At 43.6% G+C, this 16173-nt stretch overlaps 4 protein-coding genes across 4 annotated transcripts; 2 read left to right on the forward strand and 2 right to left on the reverse strand.

Moving 5' to 3' along the window:
- Nucleotides 1–380: 380 nt before the first annotated feature.
- LOC127753072 (uncharacterized) lies at nucleotides 381–1229 on the reverse strand. Its single transcript, XM_052278529.1, has one exon. The coding sequence runs from the start codon at nucleotides 1129–1131 to the stop codon at nucleotides 571–573; it is 561 nt and encodes a 186-aa protein (XP_052134489.1). The 5' UTR covers nucleotides 1132–1229; the 3' UTR covers nucleotides 381–570.
- Nucleotides 1230–2765: 1536 nt separating this feature from the next.
- On the forward strand, nucleotides 2766–5989 carry LOC127753070 (rab GTPase-activating protein 22-like). Its single transcript, XM_052278527.1, has 5 exons — nucleotides 2766–3072; nucleotides 3178–3313; nucleotides 3569–3618; nucleotides 4241–4294; nucleotides 4528–5989. Exons 1-5 carry the CDS (start codon nucleotides 2918–2920, stop codon nucleotides 5891–5893), a joined length of 1761 nt encoding a protein of 586 aa, XP_052134487.1. The 5' UTR covers nucleotides 2766–2917; the 3' UTR covers nucleotides 5894–5989.
- Nucleotides 5990–6516: 527 nt separating this feature from the next.
- On the reverse strand, nucleotides 6517–9096 carry LOC127753073 (cytochrome b5). The gene is made up of 4 exons (XM_052278530.1): nucleotides 8956–9096; nucleotides 8705–8821; nucleotides 7116–7182; nucleotides 6517–7004 (listed from the first exon to the last, which is right to left on the reverse strand). The coding sequence occupies exons 2-4, from the start codon at nucleotides 8789–8791 to the stop codon at nucleotides 6754–6756; spliced, it is 405 nt and encodes a 134-aa protein (XP_052134490.1). The 5' UTR covers nucleotides 8792–8821; nucleotides 8956–9096; the 3' UTR covers nucleotides 6517–6753.
- Nucleotides 9097–9414: 318 nt separating this feature from the next.
- LOC127753071 (protein HLB1-like) lies at nucleotides 9415–15037 on the forward strand. The gene is made up of 14 exons (XM_052278528.1): nucleotides 9415–9839; nucleotides 10418–10540; nucleotides 10650–10719; nucleotides 10836–10946; nucleotides 11214–11297; nucleotides 12196–12246; nucleotides 12835–12864; nucleotides 12994–13056; nucleotides 13156–13221; nucleotides 13361–13477; nucleotides 13570–13605; nucleotides 13930–14049; nucleotides 14180–14350; nucleotides 14570–15037. The coding sequence occupies exons 1-14, from the start codon at nucleotides 9580–9582 to the stop codon at nucleotides 14678–14680; spliced, it is 1413 nt and encodes a 470-aa protein (XP_052134488.1). The 5' UTR covers nucleotides 9415–9579; the 3' UTR covers nucleotides 14681–15037.
- The last annotated feature ends 1136 nt before the right edge of the window (nucleotides 15038–16173 follow it).

A 16173-nucleotide genomic window follows, 5' to 3' on the forward strand; every position in this document is an offset into this window, starting at 1 on the left:
CGTATGTTCATATGGATAGCGCGTGCGCATATGGGCGTCTATGTTATATTATGTTTCGAAAAAAAAGCTAGCTATCTTTTCTTGAGGACTTCTTGGCATCACTTGGTATTCTTTTTCCCAACAACAGAACTTATTATGTATTTATTGGCATATGAAGGCGATGTAAACCATTTCTACTATACCTTAAACTAGAATGCACTATTTACAGCCAAATTATCCATTTTTTTTCTACTGCGTATATTGAGTTTTGTAATTGAATTTCAGTATACATAGTGGTTTGGTATACTCCTATAACAATATACTCCATTATACATGAATATATTGTGTTTGGTGAGTAAAAGCGCACAAGGTGGTGATGTCTTCTCTCGAGAGACTAAAAATTCGTCCGCAATATTTTGTTTGATTTTATTCATGCAGAAATTAATCGTGATTACATATATATGCAGACCCGATCATAAACCGAAAAAACAAAACAAAAGAAGAAAAGATACATGCACGTAACCACTCACGACTTCTTGCGCGTCACAACTCGATCACAATTCTCAAAGCACCATGATCGGTCGTCATCGATCACTCGTTGGCCGTGACGGCGGTGGCTGTGGCGGCGGCTTCTTTCTCGGCGGCGGCGGCAGCGGCGTCGGCTTCCTTGAGGAAGGCGGCGGCGGCGGCGGTCTCGTCGGCGAAGGCGGAGGCCGGGAAGGAGCGGCCGATGCCGACGTTGGACTTGAAGTAGACGCGGTCGGCGCCGTCGAGGCTCATCTCGACGATGGGGACCCAGAGCATGAGCTGCTTGCTCCGCACGCCGGTCATCCGCTTCATCCTCCCTTCCTCCACGAACGCCGTCACCTCGACGTCGTACCGCACCCGCGTCCCCGTGCCGCGGAAGTAGTGCTCGTACGGCGCCTTCTGCCGCATCCACACGAACCCCGTCTCCCGCACCAGCCCGCACTCCTCCAGCCCCCGCAGCGGCATCATCCCCTCCGGGAAACCCAGCGCCCTCATCAGCTCCATCGACTGCTTGAAGCACTCCACCGCCCCGCTCACCACCTCCGCCCCCTCCCTCTCCTTCCCAACCTCCGCCGCCGCCGCCGCCGCCGTGCCCGTCGTCACCGTCGTCGTCACGGACGCCATCGATCGATCGATCGCCGCGCGCTGCAGGTGACTGCTCGCTCGCGCGGTTGTGATGAGATGAGAGTTGGGTTGTGTGTTGCGTGATGCGGTGGTGTGCGAGTGAGGGGTTTTATAGGGGGGAGTGATCAGTAGGTGAGTGGTCGTTGAGCTAACGGTAAATGGAGCAAAATTTTGAGGGATTTGGTCACATTAGCTCACCAAGCGACCTGGGAGGAGGGAGGAACATAATGTTGGGTTCGGTCACGTTAGCTCACCAGCATGCGGCAAATGGATCAGCACTCCCTTCCCGATCCCGGGATCAGAACAGCTTCACCTGGCAGATTGGTGGTTGCAGGCAAGACTCTGTTTTCAGAAGGGCTACAGGGACAATTTCGACAGCGCTTGCATGCTCATCTGTTGGCAAATTTGGAAAGAACGCAATGCTAGAGTATTCGATCAGCGAGTCAGCAGACCAGACCAGCTTGCAGAGGCTATTAAGGAAGAGATTATGATCTGGAAAGAAGCCGGCTATTTCGCGAGTAGTAGCTCATAAAAACTTCTCTTCCATTTTTTTTCGTTCTGTAGCTGTTCCTAGCTTATGGGTGCTTGTGGCTAGGCCATAGCATCATTTCGACAGCTTCCTGTCGCTGTAAAAAATGTTGGGTTCGGTCGTTTGGTGTGTCGAATGGGTTTACCAAGATGCAATATCTAACGTACGTACGCAAGGATATCATGCTACGCCACACAATCTCTTCACGTGCTCCTTGCCTCTTGTTATGCGTGATGTTGGTGGGAGTTGAATTTAATGGGCTGTTATTGTAGTGGGCCTATTGAGGTGGATGTGCCATTAATGTCCCTAGGTGAAATAAGTTCACTTTTGCTCCTTTGACATAGAGTTTCAGAAACGTTCTTAAACCGCAATAACATATATAGCGTGTCCTTTAACTTGCAAAATTGGTTTAACTGAAAAAAATGCCCGTGAGTTGCAACGGGTGAAGTCTATTTTAATCTTATTATTGTTATTTAATTTAGTTAAAATGAAATTCACGGTGGGAGTTCACTTGGATATATATATATTTTTAGAAAATCATGAGCTGCAATTAGGAGTCCGATCGTCTCAAGTTAGCGTGCGAGTTTTTTTTAACAGATTTCTTATATGATTCCTTCTGTATTACCAAAAGTGAACGATCTTAAAAACCGACTCAAATACGGATATGTAATTCCAAAAGTAAACAAACTTAAAAACCAACTCATACACGGATAATGTACCAAAATACCGGTAAAAACATCTTCAATTTCTATAATAGTAGAGATAGGGTCCCAAGGTAGCATAGGTTTCCTCCGACGTGTCGTTTTGGCTCAAGCGTCAAACGAAACCAGGAGCTATACTGGCTTAGAACCCCCTTTAACCTGATTTTGTAAGTTAAAGGATATGGTATGATGTTTCTGAAATTCGACGTCGAGAAGGAGGAACCTAAAATGAACTTATTCTTTTCCTAGGTAGCTGGTGTGAACAGCCCGTTGTAGGTGGTGGGCTATTGTTGGGCCGTTAATGTTGATGGTGCCCTAGTGGCCTGGTTTGCTAGGCACCAAACCGACACATGACGTGTGACGTGTTACACGCACCCCTTCCTCGAAACCGCTCGGAAATTGTAAAAAAAAAAAAAAAGGAAAAAGGAAATCAGGTGGCCGGAATCCATCCATCGCGAGAGCATAGGGAGGGGATCGCGGCGGCGGCGGCAGCTGCGGCGAAGGGGGAAGCACCGGAACGGGAGCCGTGGAGCGATCCGTCGGGCATCGGCGCCCGATGTGGGCGTGGGGCCTCGTCGAGCGCGCCGCCGCGGGCCTCCTCGGCCCCCTCGGCGGAGCCCACGGCGGCGGCCGATGGAACACCGCCGTCGCCGTCGGTGTCACGGCCGCCGCCGGCCTCGTGCTCGTCGTGATCGTTGTCTCCTCCCGCAGGTTCGTCGCCTCCCAACCCTCACTCCCCATCCTCTAGGAGGCCTGGTGTGGTGTTCCCTTCCTGGCTTCCTTTCGCTGAGTTGCTAGCGGGTGCTTTGATTGCAGAGGTGGGCTCAAATCGCCGTGGTGGCGGCGGCGGAGGAAGGCCGCGCTTAAGCCCCATGAATGGGTCAGCTTGTTCACGCCGGAGGGGAAGCTTAAGGACGGCGGAGTGAAGCTTCTGAAGAAAGTTCGAAGCGGAGTAAGAGAGTTTTGCTTGTTCGTTTATACTCCCTCCGTTTCACAATGTAAGATTTTCTAGCATTGCCTACATACATATAGATGTTAATGAATCTAAATACATACATATGTCTAGATTCATTAACATCTAAATGAATATGGGCAATGCTAGAAAGTCTTACATTGTGAAACGGATGAAGTATTCTACTATTATGTTTCCATGATTCGGTGTAGGTTAAGGAGTTATATGATTTTGTTCTATGTGCTTCTGTGACAGGGGATTGAGCCAAGTATCAGAGCACAGGTCTGGCCATTCCTTCTGGGAGTGTAAGTACTCTGGAAAACTTAATTTCGAGACGGCTATAGTCAAGGACTTACGTGTTCAGATGAATAATTATATCGGCAACATGCTATGATCATCTTGTACTTTGAGCAAATGACAATTGATTTTGCCTCCTGGATTTGAGGAAAGACTTCTAGGCTAGCATCTCAACTTCTGAACATAGGCTAAGTGTGCAGGAGCATAACAGAACTTCTGATCATACCAGTTGTACACACATGCTGAGTAGTTACTAAGGGTGCGTTCTAAAGAGCTTATCTGATTGTCTACTCCCTCGTTTATTATGAGCATGTTTCCCGAACCGCTAACTGGTGTGTTTTTTGCAAATATTTTATATATAGAAGTTTCTTATAAAAAAACAAATAAATTCATTTTTCAAGTTTGTAATACTTAATACTCAATTAATTATGCGCTAATGGCTCGCCTCCTTTTGTGTGCCAAGTACAACTTATAAAGTGTTTTTTTTTCTTTCAACCAGCAGAATGTCAGAAGAATGTATTGCTACAGTGAGGAATATTGTGTGGTTGCATATTGTAGCATATATATATGTGTGTTGGTTGTGTCTTGAAGATAGCTTCCATGTGATCTGAATTTTTCATTCTTATGCAGTTACAGTCTTGGTAGTTCAGAATCTGAAAGAGACGCGGTTAAGGCACAGAACAGGTACATTCTTCTGCATGCACATTTTGTATGTCTCTCTGTTCTTCCTGCTTTATCGCATCCTCATATACCTGCCCAAAGCTGACCAATCAAACCAAATCCACTTGAGAACCTTTCCTGATAGAGTTAACATGTTATATCTGCTACTCTTTATTTTGAAATTTGACTAGTGCCTCTTGTGTTCTTTTTTCTGGGTTATCTGAAGTTGACTTTGTAATGGTGGATGAATTTTGTAGGAAAGGTTATCTGTTATTGAGGAACCATTGCCTGCGAAAATCTGTCTACATCAATGAAGAGAACAAACAATCAAATGAAGCCGCTGGAGCCAAACATGTGGAGTGTGTTAGTTCTGAAAAAGGCGGAGACACTGTCAATCCAGCTGGATCTGAAGAAGTACCTGATAAATCTAGTGTAGAAGAGCATCTTGTTGGCGATGACACTGTTGGTCCCGTTGTATCTGAAGAAGTGGCTGAAAAATCTTTTGTCGAAGATCATCTTGTTAGTGAGGAGGAAAATCCATCTGCCAATCCAGGAGAAGAAGTGCAGGATGACACATCTAAAACAAGCCCTGAGAAGCTGACAGATGGAAATCATTCTTCATCTAGTTCATCTAGTGAGGAAGAAAGTGAATCAAGTGGCCTGACTCATGTAGAAACATCTCATATGGTTGTCGCCTCAGTTCAGCAATCTTTAACTGAGGATGAACAAGAAAGTATCCCGAGATATTCCAACACAGGAGGAAACATGGAAAATGATAGCGAGTTATCTAAGGCTGCTCGTCCTGTGAAATCTGTACGCACAATTGAGGATTTTGAGACTTGGCAACGAATTATCCGCTTGGATGCAGTTCGTGCTAATGATGAATGGGTTTCTTACTCCCCATCTCAAGCTGTAGTTTCCAGGGAGAAGGCAATTGAATCTGCTAAAGCTGTTTGTCTGAAAGATTACGAACATTTGGAACCACATAGGATCCGTCATGCAGCACGCCTTGTTCCAATTCTTGAGGCTTATGCCATCTATGACCCAGAAATTGGATATTGCCAGGGCATGAGCGACCTTCTTGCACCTCTACTTGCCGTACTGGAAGATGACATTGAAGCCTTCTGGTGCTTTGCTGGTTTTATGAGGAAAGCCCGTCATAATTTCAGGCTTGATGAAGTGGGCATTCGCAGGCAACTGAACATGGTAGCCAGGATAATCAAATACAAGGACTTCCATCTTTACAGACATTTGGAGATGCTCCAAGCTGAGGACTGCTTCTTTGTTTACAGAATGGTGGTGGTCATGTTCCGAAGGGAGCTGACCTTTGAGCAGACCCTCTGTCTATGGGAGGTTATGTGGGCCGATCAGGCAGCAAACCGTGCTGGAATTGCAAAATCATCGTTGGGGAAACTGCGGTTAGGAGCCCCTCCAACTGATGACTTGCTACTATATGCAATTGCGGCCAGCGTGCTGCAGAAGAGGAAACTGATAATAGAGAGCTATAGCAGCATGGATGAGATCATAAGGGAGTGTAACAGCATGGCTGGGCAGCTGGACATTTGGAAGCTCCTGGATGATGCGCACGATCTAGTAACGACCCTTCACGGTAGGATTGAGTAGTGATATACTGATACACTCTACTCATTTTGTACACGGCTTGTTGTAGTACTTTACACATTTTCATCCTTACGTCATATTTCATCTCTTTTTCACTAATACTCCCTCCATGGATATGTGTTAGTTTGGGACTACAGACCTACAGTACCACAGGCTCAGTTGCATGGTGTCCCAGTCTAGCTGCCTCTCAGGATTAGGCCATTATCTTTTCTTGATCATAGTGGTGTAACTGGACCATCTATGCGTGTGGATTTCTTTCTTGCTGTGGTCGCTATCAGTATCCTGCAAATCCATGTGTGATAGCATCATACCAATGTGCAAGAGGCAAATTCTACTTCCTCCGTTTTAGGTTATAAGACTTTCTAGCGTTGCCTATATACATATGGACCTTCGTTTTAGGTTATAAGACTTTCTAACGTGGACGGAGGTAGTAGTGGACATGCGGTTGGAACCGGCAAACCAGTACCTAAAATAGAAACAAATCAATGGCTACCCCCAGTGTTTCTTGTCTGTGTACATAAGCATAGATGTTTGCTTCGTGAGGACTTCAACAAACAGAACACAAATATCAGAAGTTACATCAAAGAAGAATAATTTCACTTCTCTTTGTGTCGAATTCTCCGAAGTGTTCTACTCTACGAAAGTCATTTGTTATGTTATTTCATATCCCAGCCGTTCCAAATGAACAATATTTGGGCACAAATATGTAACACGGATGTTCGGGATACATAATACTCCATAATATAACAATACAACATACCGCTCCCCTCAACAAATATCATTATTTAGTTCTTTTGATCCAAATCATTTCACCTAATATAGCTTCATGGACCATATTGATTATCAACATTGTAATAACAGATCTACTCAGATTTGGTGTACTGCCGGATAGCAAATGCAAGCCCCAAGATCAAGATGGGGACAAGAAACTGCAAGATCTTAATGAGCATGTCATCGCCCTTGTCTGGGTTGCCGGGCGCTTGCTGGGGAGTTACATGAGTACGCTTTACTGGGATGGTTGAAGCATCAATCTCCCCAATGAGATACTTCTCCATCATCTCCCTTGCTGATTCACTGTGGCCAATGTCTTCAAAATCATTGGTTGCGTCTTTGCCTACGTGCATTGGAGAGGAGGGGTCAGCTTTGATATTGAGATGGCAATGGTTTAATAATGTTGACAGTCAGTTTCATCATTAATTATGAAATGAAAGAAAATATATCTCACCAGTTACTGCTAGCAATACTTCATCGCCACCAGGGTGCTCATCCATAAAAGAAGTAACATCATATACCTGAGATGTTAACAAGGATGAGATGTTATGGTCAAGTGCATAAATCTCCATATTAGCACAATTTCGTATCGGCAAGCAACATACGGCAGATGACATTAAATATGGGCCAAACATAAGTTTTTAATGTTTTCACCATGTTTTACTTCATACTCCCTCCGCCCCAAAATAAACACGTCTAGAATGAGATGGGACATTACCTAGTACCATGAATCTAGACACTAGATAATGTTTCATCCTAGGTTTATTTATTTTGGGACAGGGAGAGTACAATCCTAATCTTATGGAAGAGATGAATATGCATGTCTATACCAATCATAATTACTTAACCCAAGGAACTAGACAATTTAATGGTACATCTCTTTTTCACTGCAGAGAAAACCTACTGTTATGCATAGGCTGTAGTAGCACATGGTTCGTTGTACACAGGCCATACTAGTCCATACACTTTCCAAATATCATAATTGTGAAGGGGAGAGAACCAAAACTATTGACCACACGGAGTACAAATGCATAATGTTTTAGAGGGTCGTATGAATCAAATGCACTAATAACTCCTTTAATTCCACCATGCACGACTACTCTCTCTCTCTCTAATTCAAGTGGGTTGAATGTAAGCCATATCATTATTTGAGGTGCATGCAGTACCTAAGCACACTGAACACTAAATGAAAGTCACTCGACCTGCAATGGACATACCCACTGATAGAATTATGCCTACTTTCCATCTCTTTTTTTTTTACGTAAAAAGGTAGATAGATTCTACCTTGTAACCATTAGATTAATGGTGGGTACTTTCCATCTTAAAAACACATATTTGTTCGAGACTCCACAGACACCTTGCAGACATACCAATCATGAGTCCACAAAAGAATCTGATCGAGGAACTTTGCAAATACAAGTTACACAACCACCACATACTGTAATATGTTGATAGCCATATGTAATGCAAGCCCAAATGAATTAATTCTACCCTTCAAGTAAACAATCTATCGTGTATTGTCCTCTGGCTTCAAGTATCTAACCATCTGGCAGATAGCGCATTTATTTATCCTAAATGATAGAGGGGAAACGAGTCGATTAGTCACCAACAACAACATTCTGCACAGTGCCCACAAGCTTTGTCATGGTCAGCATTTTATTTTGCTGTGTTTTCTTATGTTTGCTTGCTCTTACACTGAAGCAGATTCTTTATTCCAGGGATGTAGTAACCCAACATCCAAAACGAGGTTTGCTGGTGTGGAACCTATGCCCAGAGCAGGATAATGATGTGAGCTTGGTGTTTGCTTAGGGGTTGGGAGGACTACTACCTTTTATTTTTTCCTAAAAAAAGGTCATATCCCAGCTAGGGGTTAGGGGGTCATGTCAAGTCTGAAGTCATGTCATCTCAGATGCTGATAATTTGGACTCATTCCTATGAATAGTATGGGTTGCGAGTGATTTATTATACCTTCTTGGTGAGAATTGGTGACCACGAAACAAACACTAATCGCAGAGAAAGAGGATAAAGAAAGAAAAAAAAAACCTTCCCGGCGATGATGAGCCAGCAATCCTTGGTGACGTTGTGGCCGGCCACCTCCTCGAACCCGAACACCTTCTTCTCGCCGGCCATGTCCGCCGCCCACGCCCACGCCCTGCAACGCTGCAAAGAGAATTCCCCCCCCCCCCCCCCCCCCCCCAAAACACCAGAGAAACAAACAATCAGCCCCCCTTCTTCGCGCACCCGAGAAGAAAGGAGAGAACTCCGCCACGCAAAGAGGCGCGCGGCTGGCTCACCTGCGAGGTGGTGGGAGGAAGCGGAAGCCGACGAGGAGCGCGTGGCCGCGGGGGGAGCGGAGCGTGGTGGAGTCACGCGATCTGGACACGCTCCGCTCTCTCGGCGGCGCCGGAAACCCCGCGGTATTTGAGACGCTGCGCACCCCGACCCGAGTCCACCGTTTACTTGCTTGCCCATGTGGTTTTACCGAAATACCCTTCGTTCTCTGCCTACTACGCAACGCACGGCTGCTTTGGGTCCGGCCCATTATCATGACTCGTGGTCTCTTCCTCGCTCTGCACCAGTGTACCGTACTACTCGACAAGTGGTTTTACCCAAATACCCTTCCCTTCCTCAGCATGGCTGCTTCTTATGTGGGCCTTCCGTTGGGCCCGGCCCATCGGCTCGCCTCGTGGTGACGTAACCGTTGACACGTAGGCGGCGGCTTCCCCTACCTCGGAGTCAGTCGTCTCCTCCGCTTTTTGCTTCGCCATTTGATTTTTTTGCCAAGTCCAACGTCGCGCGAGCCGAGGCGAGGCGAGGCGAGAGGAGGAGTGGAGACCACCGCCGCCGCGGCGCGCGCGCGCTCGGAGATCTCGCCGCGGTAGCGCAGCGCGGTTGCCGTGCCCTGATCCGTCCGTGCGATGAAAGAGCCCGCGGAGGTGAGGACGGCGCGGGGCGGCGCGGCGGAGGGGGTGGAGGTGGAGGAGGAGGAGGAGCCGCCGCGATCGGCGACGGTGAAGCAGGAGGAGGCGAAGTCGGTGCTCGGGGCGGAGGGGTCCCGCCCGTTCGCCATGCGGGAGCTCAAGGAGGACCACGAGGTCGCGGCCGGGAGCGGCGTGAAGGCGGCGTCTGGGGAGAGGAACGGGGTCGGATCGGCGGATGCCGAGGGTTCGTCGTACAGGTTCGTGGAGATGCAGTCCATTCAGATCTCACGACATGTACCGTATCAGTTCGATTTAGTCGTGTTTGCGTTGAGTGTTAATTGCTCTGTTGCCTGCAGAGTTTTATTCGATGTTTAACTATTGCTTTAGTTAGAATTCCACCACCATAGTTGAGTTAATCTCATCAATGTGAATTGTGATGCTGATACTTATGATAATTGATGCATTGGAATGATTAGCTGCAACATGCAAGCCTGCAACCATAATTCTTTGTTTTGATGAGAATTGTTTGTCAAGTATCAGTGGTCATAGTTGAGCAAAGCAAAATTACCGCCCTAGCAAATCTAGCAGACCTCTCACCTAGTCGACCTTCTTTTAGGTTAGTTTTACTGCTAGATAAGGATATATAAAAGCCACTTTTCGTGCCACTGTACATTGCTTTGCAATATCATGGGTAATTCTTAAACATTATGGAATGTTTCACTTGTAATTCCATTCTTAAACATCATGGGTAAAATATTGCGTTATGTACAACATATAGTGCATGTCTATCCCATTCTCCGTACACATTGATGAGACTGTCTCGAATTTATTTCAGCCAAGAGAGTATGCAGCAGTTTTCATCCCATCATGATGTTGCAATGGACTTAATAAATAGTGTCACTGGAGTTGACGAGGAAGGCCGTTCTCGCCAGAGGATTCTTTCTTTTGCTGCCAAAAGGTTGTGTTATCTTTCCTGAATATCCTTTCTCTTGCTATTATCTTACACTTTAAATGTCCTTCATCTGTAATTACTTGTTCTGTCAAGTCTTATAAAATCTTTCATGCAGATACATAAGCGCAATAGAAAGAAATCATGATGACCCTGATGCATATTATAATTGGGCCCTAGTTCTCCAGGTACATCTGCATTCTTCTTAAGTTATGTGATGTGCCAGTTATTGTGTTGTACTGTTGTTAATACTTAACTGTGACCAATGTATGATTGATAATATTTTCTCAAAATATTGATTCAGGAGAGTGCAGACAATGTAGATCCAAATTCTAGTTCGTCCAAAGATGCATTGCTTGAGGAGGCTTGCAAAAAGTATGCTGAAGCTACCCGTCTTTGCCCAACTCTTTATGATGTAAGTTTTTGTTCCTCACATTTGTTTGATTTGAAGAATTTGAATTGATAAGAGAATTTTCTGAGTTGGTCTTGTCCAAGAAAAGATGAGAAGAGACATGGCCATATTTTACCACCAATACTCTATCAAAAGCATTTAGAATTTTAGATCATCCCGCAGAATGTAATCTATGGTTCTGGTGGATAAAAAGTGCTCTCATTTGCTGTATATTAGATGTCCATATTTGACTATTTTGTACTTATTTCAAGCACCCATTTCCCCTTTTAGGCATATTATAACTGGGCTATTGCTATTGCTGATCGGGCTAAAATGCGAGGTCGTACTAAAGAAGCTGAAGAGCTCTGGAAGCAGGTTTACTTACAAGCCTCACACATGTACATGCTTTGTTAAAATGTTTATGCTATATATCTTGTTGCTCCCTGTTATCAGTATAATGTTTATTCATCTAGTGAAATTCCATTGATTGCAATTTGCATTATTTAAATGATCAACATTGTGCAATTTTCCTTTCAGTTATCAAGTTAAAATTCTATATGATAATATTTTTTAGTTATACTAATAAGTTGGTTGCTTCCTTCATATATCTCGATGGCAGTGTAAGCCACAACTTTCTCAATAGCCAATTGGGTAGTAAGCGGCATAAAACTCATAATGGCACTTCGTGATGACATTAATTCTTGCGGTTTACTGTAAGCTATGCTGACACAATGTGATCATCATATTTGAGGCTTATTTTTATCTGTCTTTTTCTATACTCACCTTAGCCAGTTTGCCTTTGATATTTGGGGCAAAATCAACCTAGCATATTCTTAAAAAAATTCTCTGCGTATCTCTTAATACCGCTGTTTGGTTTCGAACATATTCTAACGAAACAAACTGTATTGGTGGAAATAGGTATTGATTCCTACTGCAAATTTTGATGGTGATTTTCCAAATCTACCTTGTCCAGATAGTCTTGGAATGGGTTGTTCTAATGATTCATCACTTTGTTGAAGCATATATGCTACCCTGAGACTTGTTTTTTTTTCGGTTATGTGCTTGTAAATGGAAACCGGAATCACACTTCTAGTTTTGCATAGACTAACTTTTGCCATCACTCATCTATAACAAATGATACCTATTTTTTTCTACTAGGTTTTACTGAGACATAAGGTGATCTTTTTCTTTACAAGGAATACACTGTCATACTGTTTAAAGTTTATAATGAAGTTTGATGCCACGTGTTATGTATGGTTTTATTCCATTGCAGGCAATACTGAATTATGAGAAGGCTGTCCAGCTAAATTGGAATAGTCCGCAGGTCAGAACCTAGATCCTTTTTCCTTATCTTCAGGACTTTACGACATAAGGAAAAAAAAAGAGAAGATATGAAATTTTGCCTTTTTGTGAAGAAGAAACATTCTTATTTGATTTAAGTGGAAGAAATTCACGTCAATGCAATTAATGAAATGGGAAGGTTCAAAAAAATATGGAGTTGTGCCATACCATAAAAATGCTATCATATGGGTTGTAGAATGTAGAGAACCGTTTGTAGAGGCCTTACCTTTACATTTAGAATATATTTTTTTAATCTAAATCCTAATATGCCCTTTAAGGAAAAAAGGCCTCACTGAATGTTCATTCTTCCATCAAATGGTCCAAAAGAAGAAATTTTAAAATTACATCCACTGAGAAACCAAAACTTGATATACCTCAATCGTAATACTGTACAATTCATGTCACTTCCTTTTAACCATTCTCTTCATTTTTCATTTTGGGCAAAGCTATGAGTTGAACAGTGACAGATCATATTAACTTGGATTTTCTTTCCACACACTCCCCCTATTTTCAGTTCTCACTTGAGAACCCATGCCATTGTTGCTTATATTAGTTATATCTTTGATTACAGGCTCTTAATAATTGGGGTCTTGGACTACAGGTAATCCCACATTTGACTTCTTGTTATTGTAGCCTTCTCAATCTGGGATATTCCTTAGCTCTTTGCTCTTGAGCTATACTTGCTATGCTGTATTTTTTTTTCAGCTAGGAGTATGAATTTGTATTGCAGGAACTGAGTGCAATTGTTCCGGCTCGTGAGAAGCAAACCATCATAAAAACAGCTATAAGTAAGGTAGATGCAATTTCTATTACTGTGCGAGAATCATTTTTGATGATTGTATCTTCTATAAACTATTGGGCTGTTGACGCCCCCCTTCTGATGTCTTGGCAGTTTCGAGCTGCAATTCAACTGCAATTTGATTTCCATCGGGCAATATACAATCTTGGGACAGTCTTGGTATGATTCCTGACTTCCATTACTCACCTAACAATAATCTATTGTTTTAATGTAGCTGCAGTGACTTGTGAAAACCTTAGCTGATTAAGTTTTATGATAATAACAAGAATCTGTCTTCTTGTCTTATTAAATGTCTCAGTACGGTTTAGCTGAGGATACAATGAGGTCTGGGAAGCCAGGTGTGTCCGCTAGCGAGTTTTACAGTCAGTCTGCTATCTATGTTGCAGCTGCCCATGCACTGAAGCCAAATTACTCGGTATTTCTTTTTGTCTTTTTTTTTCTAATTTATGTATGGGACTTCTTCGTAAAAACTTTATAGCTGACAATGTCCCTTTTTGTATAATTCAGATCTACCGCAGTGCTTTGCGATTAGTTCGTTCAATGGTAAGACACTAATTTTATTTCTTGACAAACTCTTAATTTATTGTTTATTTTTATCAGTTGTTAGCCAGCAGTAGTTAAGATATGGCTAGAATATGTTTATTTCTTAATTTATTATCTTAGAATTCACTTATCTTTTTTTTTTGTTAAGTCGTTTTTATGTGGAAGATAAAAGACGAATAGACATAGGACTTTGAACCTGTCAAATTTTTACTCTGCTGTTCTTTAGTTTTGAGTATACATTGTTATTTCAGTACATGGCTTCTTATCTTATTTCTTGATATGGCAGAAGTAACCTTGTTCTTGCTGTCATTCTATGTCATGCAGCTGCCTTTGCCATATCTCAAAGTGGGATATTTGATTGCTCCTCCAGAAAATAGTGCCATTGCACCACACAAAGAATGGGAGAGGTCACGGTTTGTTTTGAACCATGAAGAACTCCAGCAGGTAGTTCTGCCACTGTTCTTTGTGCACTTGCTTTAGATGATAATATTGACCATTTTGAAGTTACTGCTGTCTGTAATTGTTCTTTGTCATTATCGTGCCTGCTCAAACTGCTATGTGTTGTAAATTGTAGGTCAATGCCTCTGACCAGCCTCCATCACAATCACCTGGGCATGTGGACAGCGGCAGAAAGCTTTTCAGGATAGTTGTTGCAGACATTGTTTCTGTGTCAGCATGCGCTGATCTAACCCTGCCACCCGGTGCTGGCCTTCGCATCGATACTATTCATGGCCCTAGATTCTTGGTATGCATTTCAATTTGCAATTGTTCATTTGTTCTATCGAAATGGATTACAGATGTTTTCCTTTATCTACAAATGGACTATTTTCTCTGCTTTCCTTGTAAAATGGATAACTACAACTCTATGCCTATAATGTCCTCAGCTATCATTATCAAGTTAGTGACAAACAACTGAGTATATAGTTTCGAGTGCATAACAAATGTTTTGTTGTGCTTGTGGCAGGTTGCTGATAACTGGGAGACCATTGACAGTTGGCTAGACGCTATACGCCTAGTCTACACCATATTTGCAAGAGGGAGGAGTGATGTCCTTGCTGGGATTATTACTGGCTGATGGCTCGCTGCTAGTGAAAAACTGCCAAGTATAGGCCAAGAGACTGTAGGAGTATGTCCCGGAATCAGATAGAAGTATCATAGAACTCATGGTTTTAGTAGGCGTAAGAGCAGATGTTATTTGTAACCCATTTATGGACTGGTAGGTCATAGGCCAATTTTCCTTTGTACTCTGTAGCGTTGTGTCGTCATGGTACATATGATGTGATATAAGAAATAAAAACCGTAATATCCTCTCTAGCCTGTGAATAAAGATGCAACGGCTTGTGGCAGGCGAGTAGGTTGTGTGAACTGCTGTCCTATCTCCCTCTCAAAGAAGGAATAAAATGTTTCCCCTATCTGTTTTTCAGTCTTCAAATCTCTGTTTCTCGAAAAGGAAAACCACATATTATTTACAATGTTACACGTATACAGTTCGGCTTAGCGAACATTTGTTTTCAGACATAATTTGGACATGCATGTCAGTACTTGATATCAAAGGCTCAAAGCGTGTATGCAATTTGCTCCTTGAAGTTTCATAATCTAAGCGTGTATACAATCTCGAGCCGCAGGATCCAGCCGCAGGATCCGGTGCTGTTCAGATTGAGGTCATTTCAAACCATACTATTTTTTAGGTAAAGTTGTCAAAGATGTGCATATATTTAGTTTCTTATCAATCTTTGGTAAATACATAATAAATCCTACCAAAATTTAATAAGGTTTATTTTGGTTACAATCTGAAGAGCCCCTCAGTCGCTTGATGCTGGACAAGAGATGAATCTCTGAATTGACACCTCCAAGTATTCCACCACTTACTGTAAAGCTGAAGGGAAAAAAACTGAAAAAGAGAAATATTCCCCCGCCTGAGATTTCTCAGAGACATTTCGAAATTTCTCCTCCTCCCAGATCACCAACTCAAGAAAGAACACTACCTCCTCCTCCTCCTCCTCCTCCACTCCAACTCCACCGCGTCCGCCTCAACCTCCATCAATGGAACTCTCCTCCAAGCGCGAGCGCCCCAAGGACTCCAGCTAGAGTGAGCTCCCTGATCGGGCCATGCCTACGATAGCAGCAGCCCATGGAATCTCCACCAACGACATCGCCCACATGGCGCTCGTGTGCAAGCGCTAGGCGGGCGCTCTCCGCACGGAGGGCACTGTGACATGGGGTGAGTTCACTGCTCCACCTTCTTCGGAGAAGTCTTCGGCTCTGATGCTTCCATCTCCATTGATGAAGCGCTTCTCCAAGGGTCCTATGGATTCGGGCTGGGGTGAGCTCCATGCTTGCGCAGTCGTGAGGATCACAGCAGCCAGTGGACTTGCAGACAAGGACGTCAACCAAATGGTGTTCTTGTGCCATCACTGGGCGAACGTTCTCCTCGAGGAGCTCACGATGGCATCGGGTGAGTCCCCCTCTTTCCCTTCCTCAGAGAGTTCTGCAGCGGCCACAGGGTGGAGAAGGGGGATGCATTCAGCTGCTATGTCATCATCGTGATGGAGCACCATTCCATACGAT

Source organism: Oryza glaberrima, chromosome 10 (genome assembly GCF_000147395.1).
Source record: "Oryza glaberrima chromosome 10, OglaRS2, whole genome shotgun sequence".
NCBI classification, from domain to species: Eukaryota; Viridiplantae; Streptophyta; class Magnoliopsida; order Poales; family Poaceae; genus Oryza; species Oryza glaberrima.